Below are 14,911 nucleotides of genomic sequence, written 5' to 3'. Positions count from 1 at the left end.
TCTTGGCTGCGGTCTCCATTTAAACTGATGACTGAACCAAGGGAAACAAAACCTTTAACAATTTCAGTGTCTTCATGGTCTACATTAAAGTTGTATAGTTCTTCTGTAGTCATATCTGTCTTCTTCATGTTCGAATGCAGTCCTGCTTTGGCTCTTTCTTCTTTCACGCTATTCTGTGTGAACTTTCTTCTTACACACTATTGTGTGTGTGACTTACTGTTTTTGTAAACTGTATATTCACATGCGTAGATACATATAGAAAATTTCTAGAAGGATACACTTGAAAGAGTTTAGTAGTCATCGCTTTAGAGTCAGTGGGGGTTCTGAGATGGGGGAACTTAATCTTAATTATATGCCTTTGGATTTTTCCACATACTTGTATTTTTCAGCATAAAAACTAGGTAATAAAAATAAAGGGAAAGATATGTTACATGTATTCCTCTAAAGTGTCAATTAACAAATATACTTTCTGTAAGTAGTGTTAATTTAAAATGTAAGTGCCTATTTAATATGCTTAGCACCATGCTAACTAGTAAATAAAATAAGTACTAACCTTATATAAAATCTGGGCCTCTTTTAGTCCTAAATGATCAGCTTCTAAATGAAAAAAATAATACATGTATAAATTGAGTGACATTTGGAGTCTCCATCTATCCTATGTTGATGCAATCTGAAAGATTAATACCTATATATGATCTTTGTTTCATATAAACTGTGATTCTGTCTTCAAGGCACACCTTATATATGTGTGTTTTTTTTAATAGAAGATTCAAGAGCTGGAAACTTCACTACGTGAAGCTAAAGAAACTGCCATGCAAAAGGAAGACAAGATTATAAAGATGCAGAAAGAGCTTGAGATGACTAATGATATAATAGCAAAACTTCAATCACAAGTTAATGAATCAAATAAATGCCTTGAAAAAACAAAAGAAATGATCCAAGTACTTCAGGTAACTTAAAACTCATTTTATAAATAAAGGCATAATTTTATAAATTATGCATAATAAATATAAATAAATGCATACGTTTATTTTCATGCCAAATAATGATTGTTTTCATCTTCCTGTAAAAATTATTTTTAAAAAACATAAATATTCTTGACAGTTTAAAATATATCTTATTTTTTTAATTTTTTTTAATTTTTTTACTTTTCAAAGTAAGGAAATTTTTTATTTTCACTTTAATTTCTGAATGCCAAAAATGTAGAGGATGTATGTTTGTATATCTCTAGTAGTATATTGCAACATTTTTTCATAAATATGTTTTTTTTAAATTTTTTATTATTGCAGTAACATTGGATTATAACATTATATAACTTTCAGGTGTACATCATAATATATTTCGAATTCTGTGTAGATTACATCATGTTCACCCCACAAAGACCAATTATCCATCACCACACGTGTGTCTAATCACCCCTTTTGCCCTTCCCCCTCCTCCCTTCCCTTCTGGTAACCACCAATCCAGTCTCTCTTGCTCTGTGTTTGTTTGTCATTTTTATCTTCTACTTATGAGTGAGATCATATGGTATTTGACTTTCTCCCTCTGACTTATTTCACTTAGCATAATACCCTCAAGGTCCATCTATGTTGTCACAAATGGCCAGATTTCATCATTTCTTATGGCTGAGTAGTATTCCATTGTGTATATATACCACATCTTCCATTCGTCCCTTGATGGGCACCTAGGTTGTTTACAAGCCTTGGCTATTGTGAATAATGATGTGATGAACATAGGGGTGCATATATCTTTTATGCCTTTGTGTTTTCAAGTTCTTTGGATAAATACCCAGCAATGGGATAGCTGGATCATATGGTAGATCTATTCTTAATTTTCTGAGGCGTCTCCATACTGTTTTCCATAGTGGCTTCACCACTTTGCACTCCCACCAGCAATGTTTGAGGGTTCCTTTCTTTCCACATCCTCTCCAACACTTGTTGTTTCCTGTCTTGTTAATTATAGCCATTCTGACCAGAGTGAGGTGATATCTCCTTGTAGTTTTGATTTGCATTTCCCTGATAGCTAATGATGTTGAACATCTTTTCATGAGCCTGTTGGCCACCCATATATCTTCTTTGCAGAAATCTCTGTTCAGATCTTTTGCCCACTTTTTAATTGAGTTGTTGGTTTTTTTCTTGTTGAGACTTTCTTTTTATTTTTCAAAAAAATATGCTTCTTATCTAAATATTTAATACTCTGTTAGATAAGTACATTTTAAAATTATATTTTTTTCTACTTAATCCCCTGTTATTGAGTCCCACCTGGTAGCCTATGGGCTTAATCTAACCTGTTTTCTCTAGAAAGAGCAGAGTTGAAATGTTTTTGAGCTTGAATGCCGTTACACAAGTCGCACCCTCCTTCATCACAGCCTTCCTTCCTCGTCTGAGCCACAGCTACTTCTCACTCTTCTGCTACTTGGGTCGGATCCTAATAGGCATTTTGTTCACTGTTCCTGCTCCAGTGTCTCTTCTCTTCATTCAAAAATTAGAAACAAGCCAAGAATGCCTACTCTTTTCATTATTTAACATTGTTCTAAAAATTCTGGTTCTTTCAATGAGACATGAAACAGAGAGGCAAGAGAAAATAATCTTAATTTTGTTTTTAGAAATTGTTAGTATAGCTAAAAACCAAGAAAATCAACTGTAAAGCTTTAAAATCTTTGAGAGTAATTTTTTAATACTTCAAATAACTAAATGATCACATTTTTATTCATTCAACAAGTATTTGTTGAATACCTACTATGTGTTGGTCATTGTTCTAGATGCCATGTGTACTGCAATGGAAAAAAAATAAAGCCTCCTTGAAGAGGCTTACATTCTGCTTCATGAAGTCAGAAAATAAACAAGTATATATGTTTGTTAAACGGTGAGAAGTGCAATGGAAAAATATTAAGCCAGACAGAGGTATATAGGTGCAGGGTGAGAGTGGGTGTGAGTAGGAGTGTGATTTTGTAAGGGGAGTTGAGGAGAGCCGCACAATTAAGATGACGAAGTGATGGTGTGAGCTGTCTGGTAGGGAAGGGCCTTCTAGGCAAAAGAAGTAGCAAATGCGAAGGCCGCAACACAGAAGTAGTTGAGATGTATTCAAGGAAACAGCAAGAAAGCCAGCGTCTCCTGAGCAGCGTGGGCAAGGATAGAAGGGGAAATAGGTGAGAAGTAGCAGAGAGCCAAATCATAAAGCATCTTGAAAGCTATTTGTAAGCACTTTGGGTTTTATTCTGGATGAGATGGGAAGTCATCAGAGGATTTTGGCAAAATGATATAGTCTGACTTAAATTTTTAAAGGCTGCCCTTTGAAAATAGAATCCAGGAAGGCGTGTTTGTTAGTGACGTGCCAGCTCCTACAACAAAGGGAACCACAAAATGCAATGGCTCAAACAAAACAGAAGCTTATTTCACACGTAAAAGTGTGGGTTCCAGCTTGGCAAGTGGCTCCTTTCCACATGGTCATTCAGAGGCCCCCGTTTCTCCCATCTTGTTTCTCCAGCACTTCCTTGGTGCTGTTTTCATCTGCATGGTTAAAGCCCAGTTGTAAGCTGTCCGTGCTCAGGCTCACAGAAAAGGGACAAGATGGAGAAGCTAAAAATTGTCTTAAAATCTGTACTCATAAAGGCTCTGGCCCAGAAGTGGCACATGTCTCTTCCTCTCATATTTCTTTTTTTTTGCAAAATATTTAGATTCAATTTATCAAAGAGAAAGCCAAACACGTACCTCTCGTATTTCTTGGAGTCAGAGATGATTCCAAAGTTTTTGGCCTGAGCAGCCAAGAAGATAGAGTTGCTACATACGGAAATGGGAAAGACTGCCAGAAGAGGAAGTTTGAAACCAGGAAAGTTCAGTTTTGGACATGCTGAATTGGAAATGCCCACTGGGGACACCCAAGTTGAGATATGACTTAGGCAATTGAATATCTGAGTCTGAGCAAGATATAGGCGAGAGGTTTAAGTTTGGGGAATCATCAGCGTATAAAAATCATGAGACTGGACGAGGGCATAAGCATAATGGAGAGGAGATGTGGAGTAACCAAATGATGCTGAGATGGAGCAGCCAGTGAGTGAAAAAGAAAAGGGGGTCTGGGCAACAGAGTGGTTCCAGTTTCTTCATATAAGTGAAGCTAGTGTTTCAAGAAAAAGGGAGTAAGCGACAAATTTCTCCACACTCAGTATAGATTGGTACAGGTGTCTATGGAGAGAGGAATATCTTTCCTGCATACTAAAAGTAACCATTTAGATAATATAATAGAGTATGCCATTGTACAGCATCCATGAGGAAAGAAAACAAAGTATAGGGTATCCATAAAATCTTTATACAGTTTGAATTTTTAAGAATCTGTTTCTGTATTTTATATAAATATTCTATAAAATGCAACAGTATATTTAACTCGAGATTTGGCATAGTAAAATGCAAAGATATTAACTTTTAACCTATTCACCACTATTTTAATTCACCTGGATATAGCTGTCCAATATAATGTAGGGTTTATTAAGTGAATATAGAAGAAAGTAATTTGAACAAATGACTCATTAACAGTTTTGTTTAAATCTTGATACATTTCCTCTGTTGTATCTTTACAAATTATTTATATCAAGTAGCAGTAAATTTGTTAAAAATTCAAACTGTGCTAGTACTTTAGGGACATCCTGCACAGTGGGAAAAAAAGATCTTATTTATAACTGGCACAAAATATAAAATGCTCAAGTGACTAACCTTAACAAAAAATGAGACAACATATATGAAAAGAACAACAAAACTCTAAAAGGAAATATAGGAGAGCATGTGGTTTAAAATAAGAAATATGCCATTTCCTAGGTTGTAACCTAAATACTGTACAACCATCAGTTTTTCCCAAATTAATTTCTAAAGTTAATGTAATTCAAATCAGAATCTCAAAGGAATTCTTTTTCTGGTAGAGCAAAGAAAGTTTCTCAGCAGACTCCATCTAAAATAGGATGAGCAGGTGCTGTTCACTGAGAACACAGGCGCTCAGACTCCTCAGGCGGCTAGAGGATGTTTAAGGCTGTCAGCGCTTCTGAGTGCAGCTTGGGCACACGTCATGTGTTTGAAATAAGGAATTCTCACTGTCTTTCATTTCTAAGAGAGTATTTCCAATTTCAATTTCTTTTACTCAAGAATTGTTTTAAAACTGTTATATATGACTAATTTATTTCATTATATTGTGGCAAAAAAATTACTGCAATTTCTCCATTTTTAGAATATATTGAAATTTTCTTTTAGGTGTCATAAATGAATAAATATTTTTAGAGTTCTTTGAACTTTTAAATCAAAATGTATACAAGTAGATCAATGGAACAAAATAGAGAGCCCAGAAATATATACACACAAATATAGTCAGGTCATCTTTGACAAAAGAGCAAAGGCAATTCAATGGAAAAGGATAGTCTTATCAACTAGCGGTGCTGAACAACTGGACACCTTTCACAAAAATTAACTCAATTGATTGTAACCTAAATCTAAAACACAAAACTAGAAAATGCCTAGAAGATAACGTAGGAGAAAATCGAGGTGACCTTGGGTTTGGCATTGACTTTTTTTACATACAACACCAAAAGCATAATCTATGAAGGAAAAAAATTGATAAACTGGACTTCATTTAAATTAAAAATGTTTGCCCTATGAAAGACAAGCCACAGACTGGAAGAAAATCTTTGCAAAACACATATCTTTCAAGAACTGTTATCCAAAATATACAAAGAACTCTTAAAACTCAATAATTAGAAAGCAAACAGCCTGATTTAAAAATAGGCAATGGATCTGAACAGACACTTCACCAGAGAAGATACACACATGGCAAATAAGCATATGAAAAGATGCTCCACATCATATGTCATTAGAAAATTGCAAATTAAAAAACAATGAGATACCACTGTACATCCACTGTATCTCAAAATATAATGGCCAAAATCCGGAACACTGACTACACTAAATGCTGGCAAGGAGTGGGGCCAGGAGCTCTTGCTCACTGCTGGTGGGAATGCAAGTGGTACAGTAGCCACTTTAGAAGAGAGTTTGGCAGTTTCTTACAAAACTGACACCACTCCAGCCAGTCATATGCTCAAGGAGTCCCTGATATCAGCATCTGGTCCAGAAAGCCAGGGTATTTTACTGGTGCCATGACTGAGCAAATACTGGGCTCCTCCCAGAATGGGCTTATCTGACCTAGTCAGCAACCTCCTTAAGCTGAGCATCTCAGCTTTGGAAGCTTGCATCTTTTTAGTCTTTGCTAACTACGTGTGTGTGCAAATGTTTTTATAGGCACTGGGGGTAACGCCTAGAGGAATGAAGAGCTCTCTGGGTCCCTATTTAGATGGGTTTATTTTTGTATTCAATATATAATAGTAATCCATAGTATGGCTGTGGTAACAGCAATAAAAGAAATGAATGATTTATTCAGCAATAATAAGAAATGAGCCATCAAGCCACAAAAGACATGGAGGAACCTTAAATGCACATTGCTAATTTTAAAAAGCCCATCTAAAAACACTGCATACTGTATGACATTCTGGAAGAGGCAAAACTAGGCGAACAGGAAAAGATCAATGATTACTAAGGGTTCTGGGGGAGGGTGGAGGGATGGATAAGTGGAGCACAGGAGATTTTTAGGGCAGTGAAACTATTCTGCATGATACAGTGATGATGAACACGTGTCATACATTTGTCAAAACCCATGGACTATACAATGCAAACAATAGACTCTAATGTAAACTGTGAACGTCAGTTAATAATGTATCGATATTGGCTCATCATTTGTAACAATCATACCACACTAAGATGTTAATAATAGGAGAAACTAGGGGAGGACACGGGTATTACCGGGACTCTATGTACTCTGCTCAATTTGTCTATAAACCTAAAATTGCTCTAAAAAGTTAAACCTATTTATTAAAAAAGATTTTTGTATATGTTTGTATGTATATATGACTGATTTTTTTTCTGAGTCGAAGTAGATGTATGGCTAGATTGAACCAACCTTGAGTACAGAATATCCCCAATAATGTTATATAATATTTTGTGCCTTGAATTCAGTTCTACTTTGATATTTATATTACTGTTCATCTCTTGTCTTATTTTCCTGATTTACCTTTATCTACCCATTTCATTCGTTTCAACCTTTCTGTTTCATTTTGTTTAAGTATATTGTTTTTTAATTGGGAAAAATATTTGTTTTAAGAAATAGAAGTCATAGGTTTTCTAATTACACATTAGCTTCCAATAGCTTCACATGTACTTCACATCAAATATCTATTTGTTACTCATTTTAGGGTTAAAATTTGTGCCTTTCCTCCTTTTCATATGTTTGGAGTTTGCTGTTTTAAAATGTTCCTACTATATTAGGTAGTTAACAAGTCTTTGAAACTGCTCTAAAATTACTTTATTTCTCTTTTCTCTAAAACCTTTAGGACAAAGTTGCTTTAGGAGCTAAGCCCTATAAAGAAGAAATTGAAGAGCTCAAAACAAAGCTGGTGAAAATAGACCTAGAGAAGATGAGAAATGCCAAGGAGTTTGAAAAGGAGTATGTCTTTGTCTTAATTGAATATGACTTTAGTAGCTTAAATTTCCTTTCTAAACTGTATAAATTTAAAATATATTAAGATATTGTTATTGCTTTTTATAAAATAAATACAAACATCTACAGATTTTAAAGTTATTAAATTCTCATTATGTATGCAAAGGTTTTGAAAACAAGCACAATTCTGATCAATTACTGACATACTATGTCTTTGGATACTTCTTGTTCAATCATATAGGAACAGCTTAAAAATGGCCTTTTTTGTTTGAAAGTGAATATTAAGAACGTGTGTGTGTTTTTAGCAGTTTGTCTAAGGTTTCTGTTGGTTCTCTTAATTTCATTTGTTCTTCCTATTGTATTTTTGTGTAAGGTTTTATTTCCTTTTAAATTGTAGTACTTAGTGCCCAAGAGCATATTCCCTTTTTATTGATTTATTTATGTATAGTACCATATACAATAGCATGCCTAAAGTTCTTTGTGGTATAGCATAATGAAAAGAACATTAAACAGAGAGTCAAGGAAACTGAATTAGAAATATAATGTTGCCACTTATTAATATGTCACCTCTGACTCCTCACACTTTTTATTCTTCCTGTAAATGTTTAATAAATGTTTAATGATGATATCTAATTTTGCCCAAAAAGTCGCACTCTGAATCTTCATGCATTCTAACCAGCCTTCTATTGATAGGACTGTTGGTTTTAGTGGAGCATCATTAAAAAGGCAATTTTAGTGGCCAGCCCAGCGGCACGGTGGTTAAGTTTGCACATTCCACTTCGGTGGCCCAGGGTTCACCATCCTAGGTGTGGACCTACACATCACCTGTCAAGCCATGCTGTGGTAGGCATCCCACATATAAAGTAGAGGAAGATGGGCACCGATGTTAGCTCAGGGCCAGTCCTCCTCAGCAAAAAGAGGATTGGTGGCAGATGTTAGCTCAGGGCTAATCTTCCTCAAAAGAAAAAAATTTTTTTAAATAAATGCAAAGCAATTTTATATAGAATAGAATCAGCAGATACTTTCAGTCTCTAAGAAAGGCAGAAAGTCTCATAATTTAGCATTGCCAATTAACACTCAAGCAAATAATTAACAGAATGTCTTTTTCTCCTGGGTGCAATGAGCAGACTGTGACCTCTGACTGTGTCACCTCAGATCAGAGCTGCAGTCGAGTGTGCTTTCCTTACAGTGTATACAGAAGGTGCTTTTGGTTTTACGCTTTGGTAATTGTTGTACCTTCAAGAGGTTTCTAGGACCTCATGATAACAACCCAATTATTTGTTTTATGGTGCCCCTGAATGTAATTTTGCTCAATATCCAGTTAATAATACCTATTGGGCTTTCAGAAATTTTAAAAGAATTGGTTTCTCAATGTTAAAAAAAAATTGCCCCTGCAGCCAAACAGAACACTTCCAATTTGATGGTGTTATTTATGGCTATAAAGTGCATGATACCAGGGGGTATCGTGAGGGCTTACCTACTGCTGCTTATGCATATCATATCAATGTGATGTATCTTATCAGAAAATTCTTGACAGCAGTTCTGTTTATTCTTCCATTAAAAATTAGTTGCTGGCCTTTTACATATTTCTGTTGTTATTCTTAATAGAATTACTTGTACAAAAGCCACTGTAGAACATCAAAAAGAAGTTATAAGGCTATTGAGAGAAAATCTTAGACGAAATCAGCAGGCCCAAGATACTTCAAGTAAGTAGAAAATGCTGATATTTCCAGATCTTTTTCCATCTTACTTCTCAGTATACTTACACATTTTGAAGACTGCTATTATATATATGACAGTCAAGAATAAACCTGTTAATCACTAATTTATAAAGAACTATTTTTAAAATGAATTCATTGAGATCATATTTATCCTGTGATACCTCCTTAAGTTTCCTGTAATCTCAACTATTTATCCATTATAGATTCTTAAAAACTATGAATGTAACCTGTGCGCTATCAGATCTTTACATATTAGTGAAGATACCTTCAGTAGTATACAAGAATGACTTACCTGTCAAGGTAGACGTACCCTTCCCAATAAAACACAAGCATATCTTAATAGATTTTAACCATGTGCACTGTAAAAACATAGTATACAGTAAATATTATCCTACTTGTTGTTGGTACTGAAAATACAGACTTGATGCTTACTGGCAAACTCTTTGAAACTTATCTTAGATACAGTTTTCAAATCTAATCATCAAATTTCTGCATATACATTCCTCAAACTGTATCTTTTCCCATATTTCTGTCTCTTATGTTTCATTTGAAAAGAGAGAATGCTGAACAGTACTTGGGGCAGCTTTGTGTAGTGGGTCCAGCATCGAAATAACGTCACGAACAGTTCTCTAAGCTGACTGCCCTCACTTAACAGCCTGTGAAATCATGAGGAGAACGCCTGACCTTCTAGATTGGATATAGACTTGTAAGGATCAGGCTAAAAGTTGTGTGTGAAAGCACACTGAAAATTCTAAATGTCAGGCAAATGCAAGATGATGTTTGTGTGTATTATTGTCCACGCATTGTCTGGTGCTTGTTTAGTTTGAACTGCCCTAGTGTCCATTGCAGGATAATTGCAGCTCCTACCTGGAAAACTTCAAGGGGTAAAAATAGAACTTTTGTTGTTAGAGAAGGGTCAGGATGATTCCTTCTAATTTGTGACTTTCAGGTACGTGTTGTACCTGAATTCAGAATAATTCAAAAGGAAATGGACATTGAGTGTCTTCCCCACACTCATCTTGCCCCTCCCTTGTAAACAGTCAGTGACCCAGTGGATCATTCCACTTTCTAAGCACCTCACACTTTTATGCAATTTTACCTAAAATTTACAAAACAGTTCTTTACATTACTTGTACACATATGGTGTAAAATACTGAATAGTATATTCTTTAATAGCAGTCTAAGGTTTATTTAGTTAACAAATACGTGTTGAGTATTGGGAGCACATTGACTGCCTTGGGGTGGACCCCACACACGCTGTGTGGTGGAAGCAGCCCTCCAGGGGACCCCACTGGCGTCGAGAGTAGACAGTGAAGGGCAGCTCCGACTGCTGCCGTCACCGTGAGTGATCCTAGCAGGTGGTGGTGGTGGAGGTAGTGGGTGGAGAGAAGCAGGGGTTCCGCAGATACTTAGAATCCATGATGGAATTGGCATAGGAGGTGAGGGAAGAGGAGGAAGTCAAGGATGACGTTCAGGGAGATGGTGCTGAGATGTTTTGTTTTTTATAGTGATTTATTGAACTTACTAATGTTTGCTTTATTGTGAACTTTGGAGATAATTAAAATTATCACCTGTCTGTGTGTTTGCCTCCCACAGTGATATCAGAACATACTGATTCTCAGCCTTCAAGGAAACCCTTAACCTGTGGGGGTGGCAGCGGCATTGTACAACTCACAAAAGCTTTTATTTTGAAAAGTGAATATATATGGCTAGAAAAGGAAATTTCTAAGTTAAAGCAGCAAAATGAACAGTTAACAAAGCAAAGGAATGAACTGTTAAGGTAAGATCTGCTTACCTGATACAGGAATTATGCTTATGGTGGTACGTGTGGGAGAGGATGATGCCTACACATGCATATATATTTTTTGCAGTGGGCAACCCCTCACACATATAGGGGAAGTAATTTTTAGAGCTCATGTAATGTGTCTTTTTTAAAAGGAATGAGAATATGGTAGCACCATTCCAGAGGTTTGCTATCCATCAACTGACCTTTTTTTTTTCCTGAGGAAGATTCGCCCTGAGCTAACATGCCAATCTTCCTCTATTTTTAGTATGTGGGCTGCCAGCACAGCATGGCCACTAACAGAGTGATGTGGGTCCACACTCGAGAACCAAACCCAGGCTGCCAAAGTGGAGTGCCCGGAACTTAACCACTAGGCCACAGGGCTGGCCCATCAACTGATTTTAGCTAAGCCTGTTTTTAACTAAGCCAAGAACCAAAAAGTAAACCAAGATCTTTGAGGGGAGCTTAAATATGCCACAAATATGCCCAAGTCAGTGAGGCTTTACTCAAAGGAGAATCCCTGAGGTCCATTATTGTAGCCCATTAACCTTTATAAACAGTTGTAAAAAATTTAATTAATTGGCTTCTACCAAAGATTAGAATCTTGTGCTAATCTTTACTAATGATGCAATAGAAGAAAAATAGGCATTAAATAAATATGCAAATAGCTACTGTTCTGTGTGAGGCTATTAAACAACAAAAAAAGCAAACAGGACATTATGAAAGGGTCCAACAGAGGGATCAGACCTTATCTAGATGTGGGGAGGGGCGGTGATCAAGAAACTAATATGTAAGAGTAGATCTGAAAATGAGTAGCAGTTAGGCTTGATGACAGGAGAGATGGCTAAGCCTTCTAGGCTGAGGGAACAGCATGTGCACAGGCTTTGAGTCAAAGAGGAAAGTGGAACAGAAAGACATGCAGTGTGGCCAGAGCATACAGAATGAGGCAGAGTAAGTGCAAGATGCGATGCCAGAGGCCACTGGTCCAGATTACACATTGCAGGTCATTCTGAGGCAGCTGGGGTGGTCTCCTAAATGTAACGGGAGGATTACCACCACTGGAGGATTTTAAGCTGGGGCCTAATGAGCTCATACGGCGTCTCTAGCTGCTAGAGCAGAATGGGGGGGAACCCAAAAGTGTGAGGTTGTATCAACACACTTGGCTGACTGATCAAAGAAAGGAGAGCAGGGCCTAGGATTGCTTCCCAGGCTTCTCTGAAGGAGTGAATAAATGCAGGCAGCATTTCCTGTGGGAAGCAACACTATAAGTAATCCAGAAAAGCACAGTGTAATATATCTTTTAAAATAACAAAGGTACATTAAAGATTTATCCATCCAGAAGACTAACTTATCAAATTATTGCCACAGAGTATCAGTAGATAAACCATGCTGGACGACATCACTGATTCATTTGAAACCTAATATCATACTTTTCAAGATTCTGTGATCACGGAGATTTAGTACAATTTTTCAATTTATATTGACCTCATTTCATTTTCTGAACTGTGGAAATAATCCAAACTTAGGAAGCATTAGGTTGAAATTAAAATGTAAATATGATAAAATGGTAAATTATATGTCACATATATTTTACCACAATTAAGAAAAAAAATTTTATGTAAATATGAATATATTTCTGGAATTGAGCAGTCTTACAGTCTCTTTTATTTTTCCCCACATTTAAGCAATAATCATCATCTTTCCAATGAGGTCAAAATGTGGAAGGAGAGAACTCTTAAAAGAGAAGCTCACAAAGAAGTGACTTGTGAGAATTCTCCAAAGTCTCCTAAAGCGACCGGACCAGCTTCTCAAGAGAGACAGCATACGCCTTCTCAATGCAAGGAACAGAATTTACAAGATCCTGTGCCAAAGGACTCACCGAAATCTTGGTTTTTTGATGGCCGATCAAAGTCTTTCCCAGCACCTCACCCAGTTCGCTATTTTGATAACTCAAGTCTAGGCCTCCGCCCAGGTGGGTAAATATACTGGTTACTTGGGGATCGGGGATAACGGTTGGAACTCATTTGTCACCTGTGGCCCCAAAGGGCAAGTTTAGACAAGAGAAGATGTCATGGAGAAGCTGCTCTGCAGAGATGTCATTTGCTGTCTCTGTGAGAAGTTTCTCCAAAGCACAGCACTGAAGTGAAATCACTTTTTACCCCGAGGGAAGTCTTATTCTGCCTCCTGAACCTTCAACTTTTCCCTCAGATAGACAAGCAGCTCTCGAGGACACAGAGAGACACCATCCTACAAACATAACTACTTTTACTGCAAAAGACCTTCTTATCAATTCAATGGGCCAGTATTTCCAGTAGCATTATATTCATTTTACACAAGCCAGATCATAGACTTATATCATTTACATATTCATTCAATGAACAGAAATTTTTGGTCTCCACCTATGTGTCACATATTGCACCCTGATGGTACATTGATAACCAAACCAGATATGGCCCCTGCCTTCCTGGAGTTCACAGTCTAGTGGGTATAGACAGTGATCAAGTAGTCAAAAAAGGTACAGTTCTAGAGTTCAAAAGCCTATGAGTTTTTAATAGGTTGTTTTAGGAACATAAGGAAGTCTTCCTTGAAGAAGGGGACTGAGATCTAACAGGTTAAGGTGAGTTAGCTTAACAAAGAGGGGAGGGGAAGGCGATTCAGGCAGAGGGAACAGGGTCGGCCCAGCTGGGAGAGACCGTAACCAGGGGAAGGGTTGGAAAACCACGTGTGGCCAGAGCGCAGTGCACACAGGTTCCTCTGGGTGAAGTCGGTGAAGCCAGAGAGAGAAGAGCCAGATGCGCAGGACTTTGTGGGTTGTGGAGAGGAATTTTTACTTCATCCTGGGAGCATGCTAGAGGAAGCCGTTGAAAGATGTTAAAGAACAGCAGGAGAACATAATGGGTTATCAATTTGAAAACATTACCTCAGCTGTAAGGTAAACTGTATATAAGCTGTATGTTGTGTTGCAACCAAACGTGTTTTTTAATAAGATGACTTTTGCTTTCCATTTTTTTCTCAGAAGAACAAACTGCTGGAGCAGAGAGTGTGGATCCTCAGCCAGGCCCTTGGCACGCCTCCTCAGGACAAGCTGTGCCCGAGTGCAAGACTCAGTAAACTCTGCTGTCACTTTTCTAGGGGCCTAGTGTTCCTTATTTAGAAATGACTGTATTTGTTACTTTATTTTTCTATCCCTGGCAATGATGTCACAGTCCAACTTAATTTCAATTCAGTTTGCACTTTGCCATTAGAAATTGAGGCATTCCAGTCATTTAGAATGGTGATAGACTGCCTTCTTCCTGAATGTGGTAATACTTTAGAAGTTGAATTGTTTTATTTATTTATATATTTTGTGAAGAATAAAGTTATTGAAGGAAATTTCCAGTCTTTCCGTGTATACATAAAATGTATACATTTTCATTAATCTCGTTATCCACATGTGACTTAGATAATACATAAATTAAAGCATCATTTAATTAACAAAATTCCTAAACCTGGGCTCCCCGCAACACATAAAGCATCTATGGATGGGCTTCACACAATCTGTAAAACCTCTGAAATTTTATCTTTTGTGTGTGGATTCAGTTTTCTAGGATACTAGGGTCCCTACTTTCTTATAACATACTCTCTGAGAGGTCTGTTACTCTATAAGAGGTTAAGAACTGTGGTTTTAGAGAGTATCTGATAGTACTTTTATATCATATGACTTTGAAAAACCATATAAAACAGCAAGTTGCATAAGGTTTAGAACAGAGTTAGTGATTTCAAGGCATTCTTGGCTCTTTGGTAAGAAGACTTATTCAAAGGGAGAGATTATTAATTGTATCATAGCCATCACTGTTAAAGTCTATGAATTGGTTATTTCCCTTACCTTAACACACTGTCACAG

The 14,911-nt window shown here is 36.8% G+C and overlaps 1 protein-coding gene across 1 annotated transcript in view; it reads left to right on the top strand.

The window, feature by feature from the left end:
- LOC139044108 (centromere-associated protein E-like) overlaps positions 1–14,400 on the top strand; it is a 79,526-nt gene extending 65,126 nt beyond the window's left edge. Inside the window, exons 37-42 of the mRNA XM_070503668.1 lie at positions 765–950; positions 7,418–7,530; positions 9,133–9,230; positions 10,842–11,025; positions 12,714–13,000; positions 14,045–14,400. Coding sequence (XP_070359769.1) covers positions 765–950; positions 7,418–7,530; positions 9,133–9,230; positions 10,842–11,025; positions 12,714–13,000; positions 14,045–14,139 — 963 coding nt within the window. The 3' untranslated portion in view covers positions 14,140–14,400. The remainder of the gene's footprint in view (positions 1–764; positions 951–7,417; positions 7,531–9,132; positions 9,231–10,841; positions 11,026–12,713; positions 13,001–14,044) is intronic.
- Positions 14,401–14,911: the final 511 nt, after the last annotated feature.

The sequence above is a fragment of the Equus asinus genome, unplaced genomic scaffold (genome assembly GCF_041296235.1).
Source record: "Equus asinus isolate D_3611 breed Donkey unplaced genomic scaffold, EquAss-T2T_v2 contig_591, whole genome shotgun sequence".
Classification (NCBI taxonomy): Eukaryota; Metazoa; Chordata; class Mammalia; order Perissodactyla; family Equidae; genus Equus; species Equus asinus.
The sequence above is the reverse complement of the archived record's forward strand: the minus strand, read 5'-3'. Positions and strand labels throughout refer to the sequence as shown.